At 41.4% G+C, this 16,576-nt stretch overlaps 2 protein-coding genes across 2 annotated transcripts in view; one reads left to right on the plus strand and one right to left on the minus strand.

Annotated features, from left to right (window-relative positions):
• The window catches only part of LOC119560084 (hemicentin-2), a 78,260-nt gene that overhangs the window by 58,395 nt on the left and 3,289 nt on the right, over positions 1-16,576 (minus strand). The gene's annotated exons all lie outside the window — the stretch shown is intronic.
• LOC119560085 lies at positions 6,954-8,428 on the plus strand. Its single transcript, XM_037873402.1, has 3 exons — positions 6,954-7,045; positions 7,132-7,146; positions 7,208-8,428. The coding sequence occupies exons 1-3, from the start codon at positions 7,038-7,040 to the stop codon at positions 8,151-8,153; spliced, it is 969 nt and encodes a 322-aa protein (XP_037729330.1). The 5' UTR covers positions 6,954-7,037; the 3' UTR covers positions 8,154-8,428.

Genomic DNA, 16,576 nt, shown 5'->3' on the forward strand with positions numbered 1-16,576 from the left:
TATTAAATATTGACGCGGCACACAAAGGCGGCTAAATGCCACAAAAGAACTCATAATGGCGACTTTGTGCCACTCTAATGCCATTTTATGTGCTTTATTAAGGGCCAGAAGTGAAGAGGCCGGGGCCTGGAGTGCCGGGGAGACATTCATTTAAGGCGATTCCCCAAGTTGTACAACATCAAACGCAAATTTGTGTCAGGTGAAGCATTAAAATTACCAATTACCGCACAATACCAACTCATTTGCCCATAAAGAAGGCATTAACTACGGCCAAAAGGCGACTCTACACAGGGCTTCGGAAATCTCAATTAGGATTAGGCAAACTAGTTATTTCAATTATGCGGAGACTTTTGCGGAAAGTCGGCTTAATCAAGCTCAAGTGGCGAAAAGTGTACATTTTGAAGGAATAACTAAACCAAAGCCAGTACAAGCTGCAGAAGATATATATGGATTAATTATCGGTTTTCTATGCAATAGATGTATGATGCCAATACAAACCGCAAAGAATACATATATATGCATTAATTATTAGTTTTCTAAGCAATAGATGTTTGATGCCCTTAGAGACGGACTTAAAAGGTGAATTCCCATAAATCCTGGGTGTTTTCGCTTCTTACGCTGTATAAAAATGGACATAAAACAGGAGGAATCCCAGTCCGAAAAAGCGTCAAGAAAGCCAACTTTATGACTCACTCTAGATCCCATCCCGCTTCTCCTCCACCTCGACCCCAACTTTAACCCCACAGAAAGTTTCTCGGCGACCCCAGCTTCCTGGGGCAGGACTACAGATACGGATGTATGGACATTACGGTGCGCACGGTCAATTTATTGCGTTCGCGCTTTAGCTGCTCATGCATGGCTGCACATTAAAAAGCAGATTTAATTAACTTTGGCCAAACTTTTATTAATATTGAACGCGTTTATGGTGGGCGGGCCAGCTGCCGGAGCCCCACCATTCGGCACCCGATGGGAAAAAAGGCAAAGGGCGTTAAATGCGCTAAGCAAGTTTAAGCCGTAATAATAAAAAGTAGCGCACAAGAAAATAAATAAATAAAAGACATACCATCAGCACGCATTACGTACACAATTTACTTTATTGCATAAACTGATTATAGTTTTAATGCCGCACAGAGCGAGACTGGGAAAAGCCCGGCCACGGGCTGGGAAAAGGGGCACTTTGGGGGCGGAGACGTTCGACATTCAGGCTGGCGGGCAGGAAAACTTTAATATCCTGACGTTATTATCATTATTAAACTGTGAATGGCATAATAAACGAACAGGGTAACCACAGCGAGTCGCGCACAGCGCGCACTCCCAAGTTTCTTCAAGTACGGTGGACTGTAAGAGCGAAAAGTGCAGGGAATTCTGATTGTGTAATGTTATAATAACTTTCTGGAGACTCCCTATTTAAGCAAATTATTTGAAAACAAAATTATTGCTAAGTAAGTAAGTAAGCTAAACCGAAAGACAGTAAAGAAGGTTTTGTATAGGAACACTATGTAACAATAGATATGTTAATGCTAAGATGTATTTATAGTAATTTGTCTACAAAACTCTTTAAAATGTCACTTTATTTCCTCTAACTAGAATTTAAGTAAAATAAGTCTCTCGTTTTACCGCGATTTTCCACTGTGCGCTAAGTGAAGCTGCAGAATGTTGTGTTTACCGTCAACATCCGGCTGAAGTGCACCCGCCCTGGGCCAAGAGACAATACGTTATCGATGTGCGGCTTGAAGTTATGGCCGCGTAATAATCTATTGAGATGCGTTTTATTGCGCATACGCCAGCCAAAGCAGTCGACTGCGGGTCGTAAGCACTTCCACGGCCCTGAGCTGCACTTAAGATCCACGGGCAATGCATTAAGAGCCCCTATGGCTTTCGCTTAATGGCGGAGAGATTTGGGGCTGGAGAACGCCAGGCCGGGGCGAATGGAAACGGAAAACTGTTGCTAATTTCGAATTGCAGACGGAATTGGGATTGGAAAGTCTGAGCGGCCGCAATTCCTTCGGCATTGATTTCGCTTGGCAGAACATTTCGTTCGCCCAACATGCGGGACGGTCACTAATTAGTCGTTAATGATGCATTTCCCCAGATTGCATGTCTCGATTATTTCGTTTCACTTCGCTTGGCTTGGGTTACCCACGGAGCACGCACATACTTTCCGAGTTAATCTTGTATCTGGAATCCCGGCAGACACGCAATATGGAAGCCCTGCGGAAAGTCAACAGCGAACGGCGGATAAAAAGTCCTCTTACTCACGCCATGAGTCGGAGTTTTCTCGCTCCGTGATTCCTTTATCCTTATTTACCTGTAAGGAGATAACGGCCACGGGTGCTACGGACTGAAGAGGGTCAAAAATTTGTACTTGGCATTTCAATTTGCTTTGCATATAATTATTATTGTATTACGCATACGCCCATGGGCTGCGCTCTCACTCGCACACCCAGGGAATTATTCTGACTGGCGTGCATGATACAACTTTTTCAACTTCAGCCACCGGATTTCCATGTGAGTACACAGGGAGAAATTTGCATAAGTCCAGGAAAAATATTTGCATTGCTCAGCTACCCGCACCCACTCCCCATTTTTCTGCAGCATTTAAGCCATTAATTTGCATTCATGGAATATTGCCCGATCCTGATTTTAATTTCCAACCAAAAATATGTATCCTCAAGCATTCGGCAGACGGGCAGAAGTCTCCTTAGAATTTTTAGCTGCTGCCTGTTTGCATTGTTCAAGCCATAAGCGGATGGGAAAACCACATTTGCCTCGTTCAAGTGGCCCGTGCGGCTTTCACCGATGTGCGGGCGTAAAATGTAAAAATATATCAGAGGAAAAACTCATCAATCCGTGGAAAATTTATGACGCTTCATTTCTGATTATTCACCGAGAATTCCCGCCTGACCGAGGAAATTGACATCTGGACTTGGCTGTCATTAATTTGCTTCGTTAATGTGAAAGCAAACAATGTGAAAATGGCGCGGAGTCATTATTTTACATTGTAATTAAAATTATGCCACTCCACACACAAGTATTCTCAATAATGCTTATGCAGGACTCAATTTGTTGTTACATAATTACAAGAAATAACACCGCGGGCCATTATGAGTGAAAACAAAGGCCACAATTAAAATCATTAATGTCGCCATAAAAAGTCAAAGTCAATGGGACTTGCACTAAAATCACTCCCACCAATTATTAAAGCCTCCTGGCCCAATCCAGCATTATCCCGAAGATAATATCTGGCCGTCATTCACTTGGAAACTCGGCCCATTTCCGCCCCACTCCATTTAGAAGCTACAAATGATGAGTTACCAGTTACTATATAGCAGTTACCAGTATCTTTTGCCGGGATCTATGCACCTGCCTGTGAAACTCATTCGTTGCCCAGTGAGCACCGAGCTAATTGATTATAACAAACTCAATTCGTGTTTAATTAAATTAAAATTTTGATTTTATCACACTCTGCCCCGCAGCATATGTTAATGCCCGGGGGGGCTGTGGCCGGCTTTGGGTGGGAATTTAAATGGAATTCCAGCCAGAAGCGGAAGTGGGCGGCGGGCCTTGCAATTACCCCACCTAATTAATGATCTGCTAGGCTGCAAATACGTGCTTGATTAAAATTTGTGTGTAGCTAACGCATTAATTAAAGTTTCATAAGAAGAGGCAAGCGAAACCAAAAAGAAGGCGAAACAAGGACTGCTATTTAAATATTTATTTCAGTCATTTGTATTGTGGCAGAGACCCGAGACCTGGAGACAGAAATTACCTTCGGCACACAAATTGCATTTGCGTGTCAGCCGCATTGCGTCAAAGGGGGCGGGAATGTCCTGGGGCGTCCTCAATTGAGAGTGTGTGAGTGTGTCTCTGGAACATGCGAAGCGTGCGTAAGTCGGCAACATGTAAACGCGTATTAATTAAGCCAAAACAAAGCGACGCCGCTCAAGAACCAGACGAACTGCGAAGACGACGCCGAGGACGACAAGGACATGCAAAAGGAGTGGCAGATGGCAGGGGGCGTGGCAGTCAAGAGCCTGTTCACTGCCACCTCCCCCGTCAAGGCCTCAATGTGTCCGTAGAAAATGGAAATGTCCTTATAATACGCCAGACGTGGTACATTTAATTTCTTTTTGTGTGTGTGCCGCCTTCTTTGACTGATTCTTTTGATTCCATTTATACATTTTAATTACACAACCATCTCACATATTATTCGCATATCTCACTGTGCTTAACAGGCGTTTTATTTAAATAGTCCCATAATGAACCAGCCATCGGGCGGGGGCAGGTGAATGGCCCTCGAAGTCGTCGGCCTGCCGGCGACACTTTTCCGGCATTGTCACACCTGTCAGCAGCAGTCGGTCCGAGCTGCCACAAACGTCAATCCCCGCTTTAAATGGAGGCTGAGTCGAGTAAGCTCCAAATGTATTTGCATCTGCTACAAACCAATTAGGGCAAAATACATTTAAACACTTAACAAAAATCTTTATATGGAACTCTTGGAACCGAAGAAATGAATTAAACAAGACTTTTATGACTGAAAAAATAATTTACTTAAAAAAGTTCCACAAAAATGTCAAGAACAAAAAAAGGTTTGCATTGGTCAAATCAGTCTGTTTTACATTGTCATTAATTAATGAGATACATTTTTTTACATTTATTATAAAACTCTGGTAAAAATTATTTAAAAAAAAATTTAATGATAACTTGTAAGTTTTAAAACATAAAAAAGTTATTTTTTTTAAATTTTAAGCTATTTTAAAAAATTGTTTATGCTTGTTTTTCTTGTAAAATGAAAAATAATTTTTGTACAGTTTTCGTACCATCATTCGATTTTGAGAATTCGGGCACAACTTTACTTGAAGAATTCGTGAGTTATATTTAGTGATTGTAATGGTTTAGTGATTTGGACTTATTTAATCGATGGTTTTAATTTTTTAGGCTGGAGTCAAGTTTACAACAATAAAATGCGTACTAATTTAGTAAGGCTAAACCATTTTTAATTTTTAAATTTTTTTAAATGCTTATTCTTTTAGCTAACATTAATAATAATAAAGATCTACGACTTTTGCTCAGGTAAACGATTTTCAGTCGAGTGCATTTGACATCGCCTGTCATGCGAACTCCAATTCAATTTTCGTGCCCACTTTAATTGCAATTCGTGTTAATTTGGCCGGCGAAACTTGGGTTAACAGCCACTTGAGGCGGCCAGCTGCCACTTCATCGGTCATTATGGTCAGCCATAAACAAATCAGCAAACAAAGTGGCCGCCACCTGCCGCCTTTCGATGGCCACGTCGCCACTTTACACACCCACTTTTCGCACAAATTGCACGTTGGGCGCCACGAAAAGTTGCGACCCCAAGGAAAAGAAGGCGGAAAGCCGGAAAACCCGAGCGAAGAAAGCGAAGGGAAACAAAGGAGAGAGCGAAAGAAAATCATTCATTATCATGTCACGTCAATCGAAAAACAATCTAATGACTGCACATGATTTCTATCTCAAATAGGTTGGACAGGAGGCTGGAAAAGGGGGAGAGCAAGCCGGAAAATCGCCCCACATACGCAGCCAGCTCACTCACACATGCCCACAGAAGTGGTTGAAAAGTTTGCGGCCAAACGTTTATTATGCATTAGCCATGCTTAAACGGTTAAATCAACTGTAAATCTCTCTGCCCACAATAAGGTCGTTTGGGGGCGGCCTTCGATGGGCGGTCAACTGCACAAGTCAAGTGTGAACTGTGTGTGGGTGAGTGTGATTTGATAAATCACTGCGATACTAGGCCCGTCGGAGTGGGTGTGGGTGGGGTGCTTATCGGAAACTAAGACAATACCATGGTTTGGGCTTTTCCAGTTGATTAGGGAGTAAGAGTTTGCCAGGTTCTGGTTTCAGTTTCATCCAGATTTTTTGAGTTTTTCGGATTAAAGCAGATGTCTAGGCAAAAAGTAACATGTTGTTAGCCAGTATCATTTTTTTTTCACTCAATCTGCAGAAAACAGGCAAACTTCGGCGACTCGAAGTTTATATACCCGTGCTTGTTTTAAATCTAAACCAATTAAACATTACAAAAATTCCATTTTTAACCGATTGACTTAGGGTATACCATTGCATCTACTTAAGAATCTAAATTTAAGTCACTATAAAAGCGTAACATCTCACAATTTTCTCACACTATTATTATTTAATTTATACATTTTAAGGCGGTTAGCTAAACAAACTATTTACTGGTCTAGATCTATGTAGAGAACCTATTAAAATTTGGATTAAGTTACCATCTTACACTGGAATAGGGCCTACACAAACTTTATTATATCTTATCCAACTTAATTTGACGGATATGTGGTGCTTGGAAATCTGTACTCTGCTGAGTGTTCTGAACCTTTTTAGTCCTATTGACGGCCAAAACTTGAAACACATCGATTGAACGGCCAATGGAACTCAGAAACATGCGAATACAACGAAATATAAAGTGCGGAGGTCGTTGAGAATGTAAGCCAGGATATTTAATTAATGAATTTATACCAGCCTGTGTCCTACGCTCAGATTGCCCGAAAGAGGTAATTTAAAAGGAAAGATTAATCAGTAATATTAATCAAGTCACATGCTTTGGAAGAAAACGTGACTGTTTTAAGAAATTTCTTAAGAGCAAAATGCTTATATTTTATATCATCGTAAATGATATTATATTCCTTAACTATACAATTCTAACATAACAAAAATGTGAAGATGTTGAAAACTTAGAGGAATTGACGATAAGTACCACTTTTCAAAAAGATCTGCGTGCTCTTACTTTATTGGGGAACTTTAAATCGATAACTTTTTAACTGGGCTCACCTCTAGTGATGGTGATCAAGAGTATACAAAAATTATAGGGTCCGAAACTCGCCATTCAGTACGTTACAAACTTTTAACCAAATTTTGAACACCCTCTGCAAGAGTATGAAAATAAACTTAATAGACTTGCCGTGTAAAGTCAAGTTTGTCATCTAAACAAAATTATAGAATTTTAGTATAGTTTCTTACATTTTCATTTGTTGATTATTATGTACAAGTAAGTCATATTTATAAGTTCTTCAGAATTATTGTGATTGTATATACATTTAATTTTTCCTTGTTGCATTTCGTTTCCACTCGCAGTCGTAGAGCTACCACGCAAGTATCATTAGTTAATCCTTAAATAAGTAGAATTTTAAGAATGTCCTTCCCTGAGCAGTAGCATCCTTGAAGAGGCGGTGAAATTTGTTTACCAGTATCCTCTGCTGCCGATTCCACTGATCGATTATGACTTTATCTACAATTTGGGCTGCAAGAAACCGCGGGATGTGAGTCTGCCGTTGGTCCTGGAAGTGGAGACGGAGTACAAGTCCGAGGCCAGTGCTTCCGAGAAGCCAAAGAAGGTGGCCCGGCTCTCATATCACTCGAAAGCGAGCTCAACGAGTGAGGAGGAGACGGAACCGGAAGTGGAGATCAAATACCGCTGGAACTCGCCCCGTCTGATGATCCTCTGCGAAGATGGGGATATCAACTGTGCCTTGCACTATCTCATTGAGTCCCTTCACGATCCATTTGCCTGCAATGCAGTGGTCACTCTTTTCTTGCAGGAATCCATTCTAGAGGAGTTCGTGGATCGAATGAAGGATCGCTTTGAGCCGCTAAACTCTGACATCTTCGGACATCCTGTTTACGTTAAAACACTGGAAAGACTGGAGCAACTGCAGGCTAAGACGATAGTGGGAGATCCCAAGACGGTGCCCGCGAATGCGAGTCCCATTCTGGTTTACGACCTGGGGCATCGATACTTGGCCGATGGGCCCACCGGGGTCATAACCCTCCACACTTTCAGAACCATGAAGGAGGTCATCGAACTGCAGGCCAAGGAACCACTTCCCTTCACCTCCGTCTGCATTTGGAACGAGAAGCTGGGAGCTGCCTACGAACTGGTGGCCCGACTCAGTCCCTTGATCTTCTTGCTCAACTGTTACTACGTGGATCTGAGCCAAATCAGCCTGTCATTCGTATGCAACTTTAACTCTGCCAAGATCATAGACGGCTACCACTACGAGTCGTTGACCTTCAAGGAAAAGCGTAAAATCGTAGTGCACCCCGTTGGAACCATCTGGGGAAAGGTGGCGCGTGAGGCGGCTCTCGTCCAGTACTGATCCCTCACCCTAAGTTCAAGCCCTTCGTCTGGCAGCTAATTTAAATTACTAGTCATTGATCGGGGGCTCTGACTAATTGACTTTCCGGCTGGGCAACTCAATTACCAATTTAATTGCTCAAACAAGTCTGCCCGTCCTGGGAGCTTTGTTCTACAATTTTCTGTGGAAATTCAACAGGCCTCTTCCCCGGGGATAATCAATGGAAATTTCTAGTGACTTTGAGTTGTGAAATTAAAAATTCCTTCTGCGAAGTAATTCACCTAACGTGCCAATAATTTCAAAAATTTACTTTCTCCATTGCCACTTCCCCTAGTTTCCCCGCTGCCCACAAGAGCACAACAAAGGCAACAAAGGAGGTTCGTGTTGGCAACAAAATGTTGAGGCTGCCAGGTGGGCGGGTGGTGTAGGTGGGCGGTGGTTGGGTGGTTTGCAGGCAGGTGGAATTCCGAAAATGCCATAATTACTCCACTTGCTGCCTGCTAAGAGATGGAAGAGGAAGGGGGTGTGGGGCTGGTGGTAACGAGAGGCAGGGCGGTCATATTAGTGGCACATTTCGGCTTGTTGGTTGGCCAAATAATACGGGAATGACTTCGGGCCAACGGGGGCTGGGCAACTTTATAATGTACTTCCGTTTGCTTTCATTCACATGGCAGCGGAATATCAAAATATTTGACATTTGCATAAATAACACCGGCAACGGCGCAGATCTCGGGCAAGTTGAAAGGCAAATATGGCTGGTACTTTCGCCCCACCCCCAAACCACACACATATCATGCCTGGAATTGGGCAAATTTAAAAAAACAGCACATGCCAGCGCCGAAAAGCCGGGGGATGGAATGGAGGAAAGTATGCAGCGCAGGCAGCGGAAACAAAACCGTGGAATTTCTGCCCACCAGAGGCCGGACTCCTGGCTACGGACTCCGGCGGATGGGTGAGTCCGGTGGCCATGGGCAAATAAGATTTGCGCGGAATTCAGCCGAATTCAGCTAGCTACAAGGGCTCCGGCCCTCTGTGTGGTGGGTACGGTATGGTATAGTATGGTATAGCATGTCGGCAAAGCACGGCCTGCTCACTAAATAAACAAATTCATAAGCAAACAAGTGCGAAAAATATGGGTCTTTGCTTAGGTCCCCGTTTGATACCCTGATGGAGCCATTCCAATGAATTGTTCAATATGAGAGAGCAAGTTTTGGCCCGGGGAAAAAAAATTTGAAATATGACGAAGCTGCGTAAGCTTGTTTTGGACTCCAATCATAATATCGGATGTGTACTGAAGACACAACAGTATTTTGGTATTCGCTGTCGCTTAAAGCAAATACCCAATAAATAAAAAAATATTCATATACATTCACAGCAGACCCACTTTTTGAAGGCGGTTTATGGATTTTTTCGAAAAATGTTAGGAACAACTTATATTTTTATTTTCATAAACTACATAAAACACCTAAATTGTACAATATTTATTTTGAAAATATTGGTATAGCATTAAAAAGCCTTGTTATCAACATTATAACTTGTTCCACTTCAATCTTAAGTTAAGACTACCCCACGGTAGGGCATATCGAAACACAACGGAAAAAAGCCAAATGCGGAAAAACCCCAACGCGAAATGAAGTTTATTTATCCAGCGAATGGGCAAAAATTAGACGCGGCTGCATGCAAATTGGCAATTAGGAAATCCTTTATTTTATGAATTTTTCGCCAGAGTGCCGATTTCATTTTCTTCATGTTGGCCCGTTCGCTCAGGTTGGGTTTGAAATGCAAATAAATGACTCCACCTCCGCTTCCACTTCCACAACCACTTCCACTTCCATCTCACGGCGTTGAAGCCCCATTTAGGGCTTTTACTCGGGTGTGTGTGGGGTTTGAGTGGGTGAGGAGTTCCATTTTTCACGCTTTTATTTGGCATTTTATTTTGGTAACGTATTTAATTTCATTGCAGGTTTTGCCGGGGTAATTTCGGCCATATGAATGGAAATGAATTCTGTTGAGTGGAAGGTTTACTTCCGCAACTTGTGATGTATACAATTCAAATGGATTATTATGGGCAAGTTCTGAGTGGGGTTTTTATGGGATTATCTTTTTGTGAGCAGTGGCAACTTCTCGCGCAATTGCTGCAATCAGAGATTTAATGAGTTCCTAAGAGTCTCGTTGTTTGTTTCTGCTCAAATATCAAAATAAACTGTCCTGGTTGTTTGGGTGTTTCTTCTATTTTTCTTTTTTGGCTCCCCAAAAGCAATAACAGACTGGCCAGGATGAAAAGCGGATATCTCTTGAAAAATAAATCCACAAGCGATAAATTTTGGCGTGCAGAGCACCCTCGAGGTTGGCCTGGAAACCGTACACTTCACTTCAATCCCATTCGATTTTCGACCGTTGGTAATTGCAAAGGTGAAGGCCACAAAAGGAAATATCTGGGCAAACAGCACAAAACAAAACAAAGCAAGGAAAAGCTGAAAAACCCATGGAGAGCAGAGTGGAAATCTCAGTTAAGTTGAAAGATTACATCCTGTGTGGAGGGACGTGGGTTGCCAACCTTAACTAAAAGTCAATTCCCAAATCAGCACAGCCAAATGACTGCGAAAGTAGCTTATTTCAATCGAACGTTTGCGGGGCTCTGTTTAAATTGTGCAAATCCTTTTATTTTAACGACTTTAAACTTTTCTATTGTCTGCCTGCCTCCCATTTCCCACTTTTCTGTTTTCAGGTTCTGTTTTCCGTTTGCTCCTTTTTTGGCCCCGATTGTTTGGCATTGTTTCATGCAAGTTTGATTTTCAAATCAACTGCAGGTTGCCCCCACCTTAATCCTGTCCCTGTCCCCACTTAGTTGCTGTTCTTGCCGTTGTTGTTGTTCCGCCCCATTCAGTTGTCAAAATAAAAACCTGGCAACCTGTTGCCACGGAGGATTACTCGTGCGTTGAATGCCCCCATCTCGAGGGTCCCGCCCATCCCGGATCCTTTGCCCCCATACCGCCGTATAGAGGAAAAGTTTCCGCTTTGATATTTGATTTCTGTGCTGGCCTGCAATGGCAGGAATCACCGAAACGGAAAAAGGTTCAAATTACCGCGGGTTTTTAGCCGTTTTCCGTCGCCAACATTCTCGTCCTTCTGTTTCTGCTCTGACGTTTTTCGCTTTCGTGTTGTTTAGTGTTGTGTGCACTTTACTTTTCGGCTTTGACTTTTATGCCATGCTGGTCTAAGTTTCGGCCCAATCACGACCTGCAAGGACTCTAGCCACTCCGGAGGTGAAGAGGGATTGGAAGTTTTGACAAATATGTCGGGCAGCCGAGGCCATTCAGTGGGTTCAAGCCAATTGGATTACAGTCGGAATATCGGATGGGCACATGGAAGAAATATAGCAACAGAACGTCGTTTGTTTTAAAATATTTAATAAAAACGTTTTCCTTAGATACTTGAAATATTAAGAATATGGAAATATTGATTGATACTATTATTTTCTATTTTCCTTTAAAGTCCTTTATTGTAGAAAATTTAACGCATAATAATTAAATTATTTTAAATAATTAAATACATGAAAACTATGATTTTAAATTATTAAAATATTTTCAAGACACTACTGCTGTTTATACTTCAGACCTAATTATACGCTGACTTATTAATCGTATTTAAATGACACACAAAAATTACTTGACTTGAATATTTTATGTCGAGCACAGACAATTTACTTCAACATATTCCTTTTAAAAACCGCACGCCACTTGAACATCCGTTCAATATCGATTTAATTAATTTGAGAAACGTTGGGGCTGATTAAATATTAACGAGGCGGCCGTATTTGTGCATGTCGAATGTCGATGAGTCCCAGCCCCCTTTGGGGGATCCTGCGGTGGGCTGTATCGCCTGACAGCCATTAGGAATATTGATTTCCATATCGCAACATTAACCAGCGTCGGAAGGCAACAAAAAGTCGCATTCCCGAGCTGCAAAAAGAAAGTACAGACGGGATACAGGACACCAACACACACATCTAAATGCGCTGACGTAATGCGAAAATTATGCGTTGTAATTTGCGCCATCAGAAGGAAACGGAAAGGCGGAAGACGACGCACTCAAACAAACATAGGAGAAAGCGAACTGAATGGGAATGGAACAAGGACAGGGCGTCGGGTAAAGAAAGGAAAACAAACGCAGAAGAAACACGCAGGATATTCCGAGCAAGAAGAAGACGGCATAGGCGGGCAAACAGACACATTTACATATGCTTAGCTGTGTGTGTATGCAGATGCGGACATGAAAAATTGGAACACTTTAGCAGTCAAAGCTGATTCACAGTTCCTATCTCCCCAGCCCCCAGATTGCCATGTTGCTGTTGCCCTTGTTGTTATTTGGCACTTTTTCACCATCGTCCTCTTCATCTCACTTTTTTTGCTTTTGGCCCGAAAGGAAGTTGTAAAAATAAAACATAGCACGTTCACAAAACCCCAAAAACAGCAGATAGAATGTCACGATTAGAGGGGTTCCGACCTAGGAATACCCGGTATATGGAAAGATAAATAAATATCTGCTGGGCACAATTGTTGCTTGATGTTCTATCGCTGCAAAAACATAATATTGCTTGAATTTCAAATACTTTAAGTACTAGCTACGAAGAAAAATGTAATCAGCAAATTTTGTCATCGATTTGTAATAACATTGGATGAGAATATGAAAAAGTGTGATTTTAAATAGGCTGATATAATCACAATCCACTTATTACTAAAAAAATGTTTTGTACTTAACTGTTATAATATAAAACCGAAAAATAATTTAAAGGCCCTTAGCAGGAACTTAAAAATAAAGAGATTTAAAATATAAATTATGAATCATATCCTGTAAGACCAAAATCTGACAATATAAATGTCTGGTTGTGTAAAAACTTCGTTCAGAAGTGGGGAAAACCAATGCAAATAGATCGAATTTGGCTCTCCAAGTTTGGATCCCATGTTACAAGCACTCCCAACAGCACATCCCTTTCTGTCCCTCGTAAAACAAAAAGATGGGAGGGGAATTTGGGATGGGACAGCTCGGAGGCGAAGAAAAATAACTACATGAAAATTTGTGGTCGCTGAAGAATGTGGCAAGCGAAACCCAGCGGAGGAGCTCAAATTTGCGGGCACTAAACGTGGCATGTGGCGAACTCAGCATCAGCATCTCGGGACCCCAGCATCCCTACTTTTTAGCATCCCTGTCTTCCAGCCCAGCTCCATTGGTATCCAACCTGCGTGTGTAAATGCTGCGAAATAAATTTGTGTCGCTTGCAGCGTTGGCAAAAAGAAATGGAAATAAAAATGTGTAACAACGGCAAGAACAAGCAAAGCCTCATAAATGTTTACACCTTGTCTGGGTGGAAATTCAGGCTCAGGTGGGCGGTGGGGGTGGGGGGTGATGGGTGGTTGCCGCACGCACAAAACGTGTCAATGACGCAGGTGGAAGGGGGTGGTGTGAGGTGGGAGGAGCTGCGAGTGCCGCTGATAAACGTCGTTCTAATAATGATAATGGCTGACGTTGCATCCTGTTGCACAGTGGAGCGGAAAGGTGCGGCACCTAAGGAGCTAATGAACTCTGTGCGGGGTGCTTTACGACCACACCGAACGCAACTTCCGGCCTGTTCAATCTAACCCTCGAATACCCGTATTGTGCAGATGGTCCAAAATCAACTATGCTGAGTATTATTCATTCCAATTCATTCGACAATACTTGTCTACCTATCAGAAATTCATAATAATTTCGTTAAAATAAATAAAAATAAAATTTTTTTTAGTTAAATATGAATGCTTTAAAAGGTTTGGTTGGTTTAGGTCAGAATAAAAACTGTTTCATTCTCTAGAAAAGACTTACAAGCATCTCTCGCATCTTTTTAGAATTTGTCGTAGTGCCTGATTGACCCACTGTGCCCATATTTTTCCCACACGTTTGAATCATTGTTTTTACCACCCTATTTCGCAACTTTCTGCTGTTTTATGCTGTGCAGATACAATGGACAGCGAGAGACATTTAAAATTTTCGTCGAGCTGAGTACATAATTTGTTTAATGGTGATTTATTGTCTGGCTGCTGGCGCCTCGCTCTAACAAATGGTATAAATTTGCAAATTCTTTTTCTTGCTTTTCGGCTAGGATAAATGTGCATTATTCTTTATGGCCCACATTTATACACTCGGTGTGTGTGCCAGATATTCCTTTCACTTGGCTCAGTTTTTTGTGCTTCCACTTTCTCGCTTTCGCCTCGTTTGCCACAACTTTGGCTAATTTTTTAAGGTTTTTATTGTTCACGTTTTCGGCGATGTATCTATTTTACTATGGCACACTTTGCAACACTTTTCCGGTTGCATATATTTAATTAAAATAGTTTTCGCTGACATTTAATGAGCTTAACTAATTTTCGGTTTGGTTCGACAGTTAAATATGCTGCAGCTTTTTATGCCTGAGAGAATTGCAGTGGGCCGAAGCCCTAATGAGCATGGGTAATTAATGCAAAAATTTAAATGATGCATATTTTCCATAATCAGTGCAAAAATGTGACAAATTGAATTTACGGCATATCTAAATATTTTATAGATACCTAATTTCAAATTTTCTCCTCCCTAATAAGGTTTTGAAACAGTGTTTTAAATTTAATTTACAGCCTCTCATAGAATGTTAGCAGAGCAGTTCATAATGAGCCAACAAATAATGTTATGGCCCGGCTCTTGACTTGTTAACAAAAAAAAAACAAATAAATAAATAATGCCGGAGTGCACACATATTGAAATAAAAATAGTTTGACTTCTGAGTGGGATCTGCGCCGCAATTAAAGTAAGGGCAACAGCTTGAAAATGAATATTCGTTATCGCGGTGTCGGAGCGTACTGAAAATGAAATTAATATTAAACAATGCGTGACATTTTTTGCAACAAAGCAGAGGCAACGAGCGGGCTCGTAAAATATGTGGTACCAGCAACCGCACCTCGTTAAAATTGTATGCCGAAATGGCTGCATATATGTGTGGCCAAAACAAACAGCCAGCAAGGAGCCGCATCGAAAAAGTTAAACAAGCAAACATGGCACAAAAATATACAAAATATAACGAAACAAAGGAACCGAAGGCGAAACCCCGAAGAGAATTAAAAATTCAATTCGGGAATAGCCTTGGGATCAACTTTGTTTTAGCCTTCATTGGGAGAAAGTTAATACCATGAAACATGATGCATACGTAGAGCGAAATATACATCGTGGCTAATTATAACCTCTGAATATTAATAATAATCAATGCCACATATGCCAAACCGCCCATCCAGCACTAAATGTGTGACAAATGAAATATTTAAATAAATTTCAGACCCACAAACATTTTGACATTTTTCGCACTGACAAAGTGCCGCAAAAAGTTGCAAATTGTGGTTATTGTGGGGACAACACAAAAGCTGCAAAAAGACGAAAAATTTCAAACGAACGGGCGCCCAACTCGATGACTTGCACTGGGGAATGCGTTAAAGTTTTAAATTCGGAAAAAGTTGTTACCCAACATAAGAGTACGAAAAACTTTCCAATCATTATCATCGTCATGGCGATGATGATGGGCCAACATCGGGGACAGCGGGTGCTTGGCCTTTTTTGCAGCATTTGAAACGGAAGTGATTTCATCAAATATTCATATTAACTAATTGGATTTGATGCCAGTTTGCATATTTTGTGTGTGTCCTTCGCAGCGGATATTGCCCGTCGAGCTCATCAGGCCGCCCTTCCGTTACGGACAGTCGTAATTTAATACACACTGTTTGTTTTAAATTAAACATTTATTTATACACATGTCATCGAAGGACGGGCCTATCGAAAACCGATTGTGTTTTCCGCCGCTTTTCTCCCACGGAATTGCTTACCTAAAAAGAGCAGAAGTAAACACAGCCGTGTTAATAGGAGTGGAGAAGTTTGCTTGTGTATTTTTAATGATAGCGATATCTTTTCAGTATAATTATGATAAATATAAATCGACAAAAATAAAATGGTATTAGATCTTCTTTGAAAGTCTATACAAATCGCTTGCGATATATATACATATATGAGGCTTATAAACTAGTGTTAATGATAAGTAGGAGCTACAAAGATATTAACAAAACTTTACTGAAACTTTTCATATTTCAAGGAACAGCTCCAAGGCCTGTGTTTCTAATCAAACTACCCTACCTTCCACCCCCTGTTTCGACCAACTTACTAAGAGACCAACTTTAATTCCAGTCTTTTCATTAGCATTCAAGGCGGGCAGCGCTTTCCCAGCAGAGGCGATGAATAAAATAACAAACATGGCGAGCGGCAAAGAAAAATAAACCTTCAAAAGGCGGGCTGGGGAAAACAAGGCGAAAATGTGTCAGTTAAAGTGGCGTATACACAACATGTGGGCGAAAGCAATGAACTCCGCGGAAAACTTGGCTCAACTCTCGACTCAACTC

Source organism: Drosophila subpulchrella, unplaced genomic scaffold (assembly GCF_014743375.2).
Source record: "Drosophila subpulchrella strain 33 F10 #4 breed RU33 unplaced genomic scaffold, RU_Dsub_v1.1 Primary Assembly Seq354, whole genome shotgun sequence".
NCBI classification, from domain to species: Eukaryota; Metazoa; Arthropoda; class Insecta; order Diptera; family Drosophilidae; genus Drosophila; species Drosophila subpulchrella.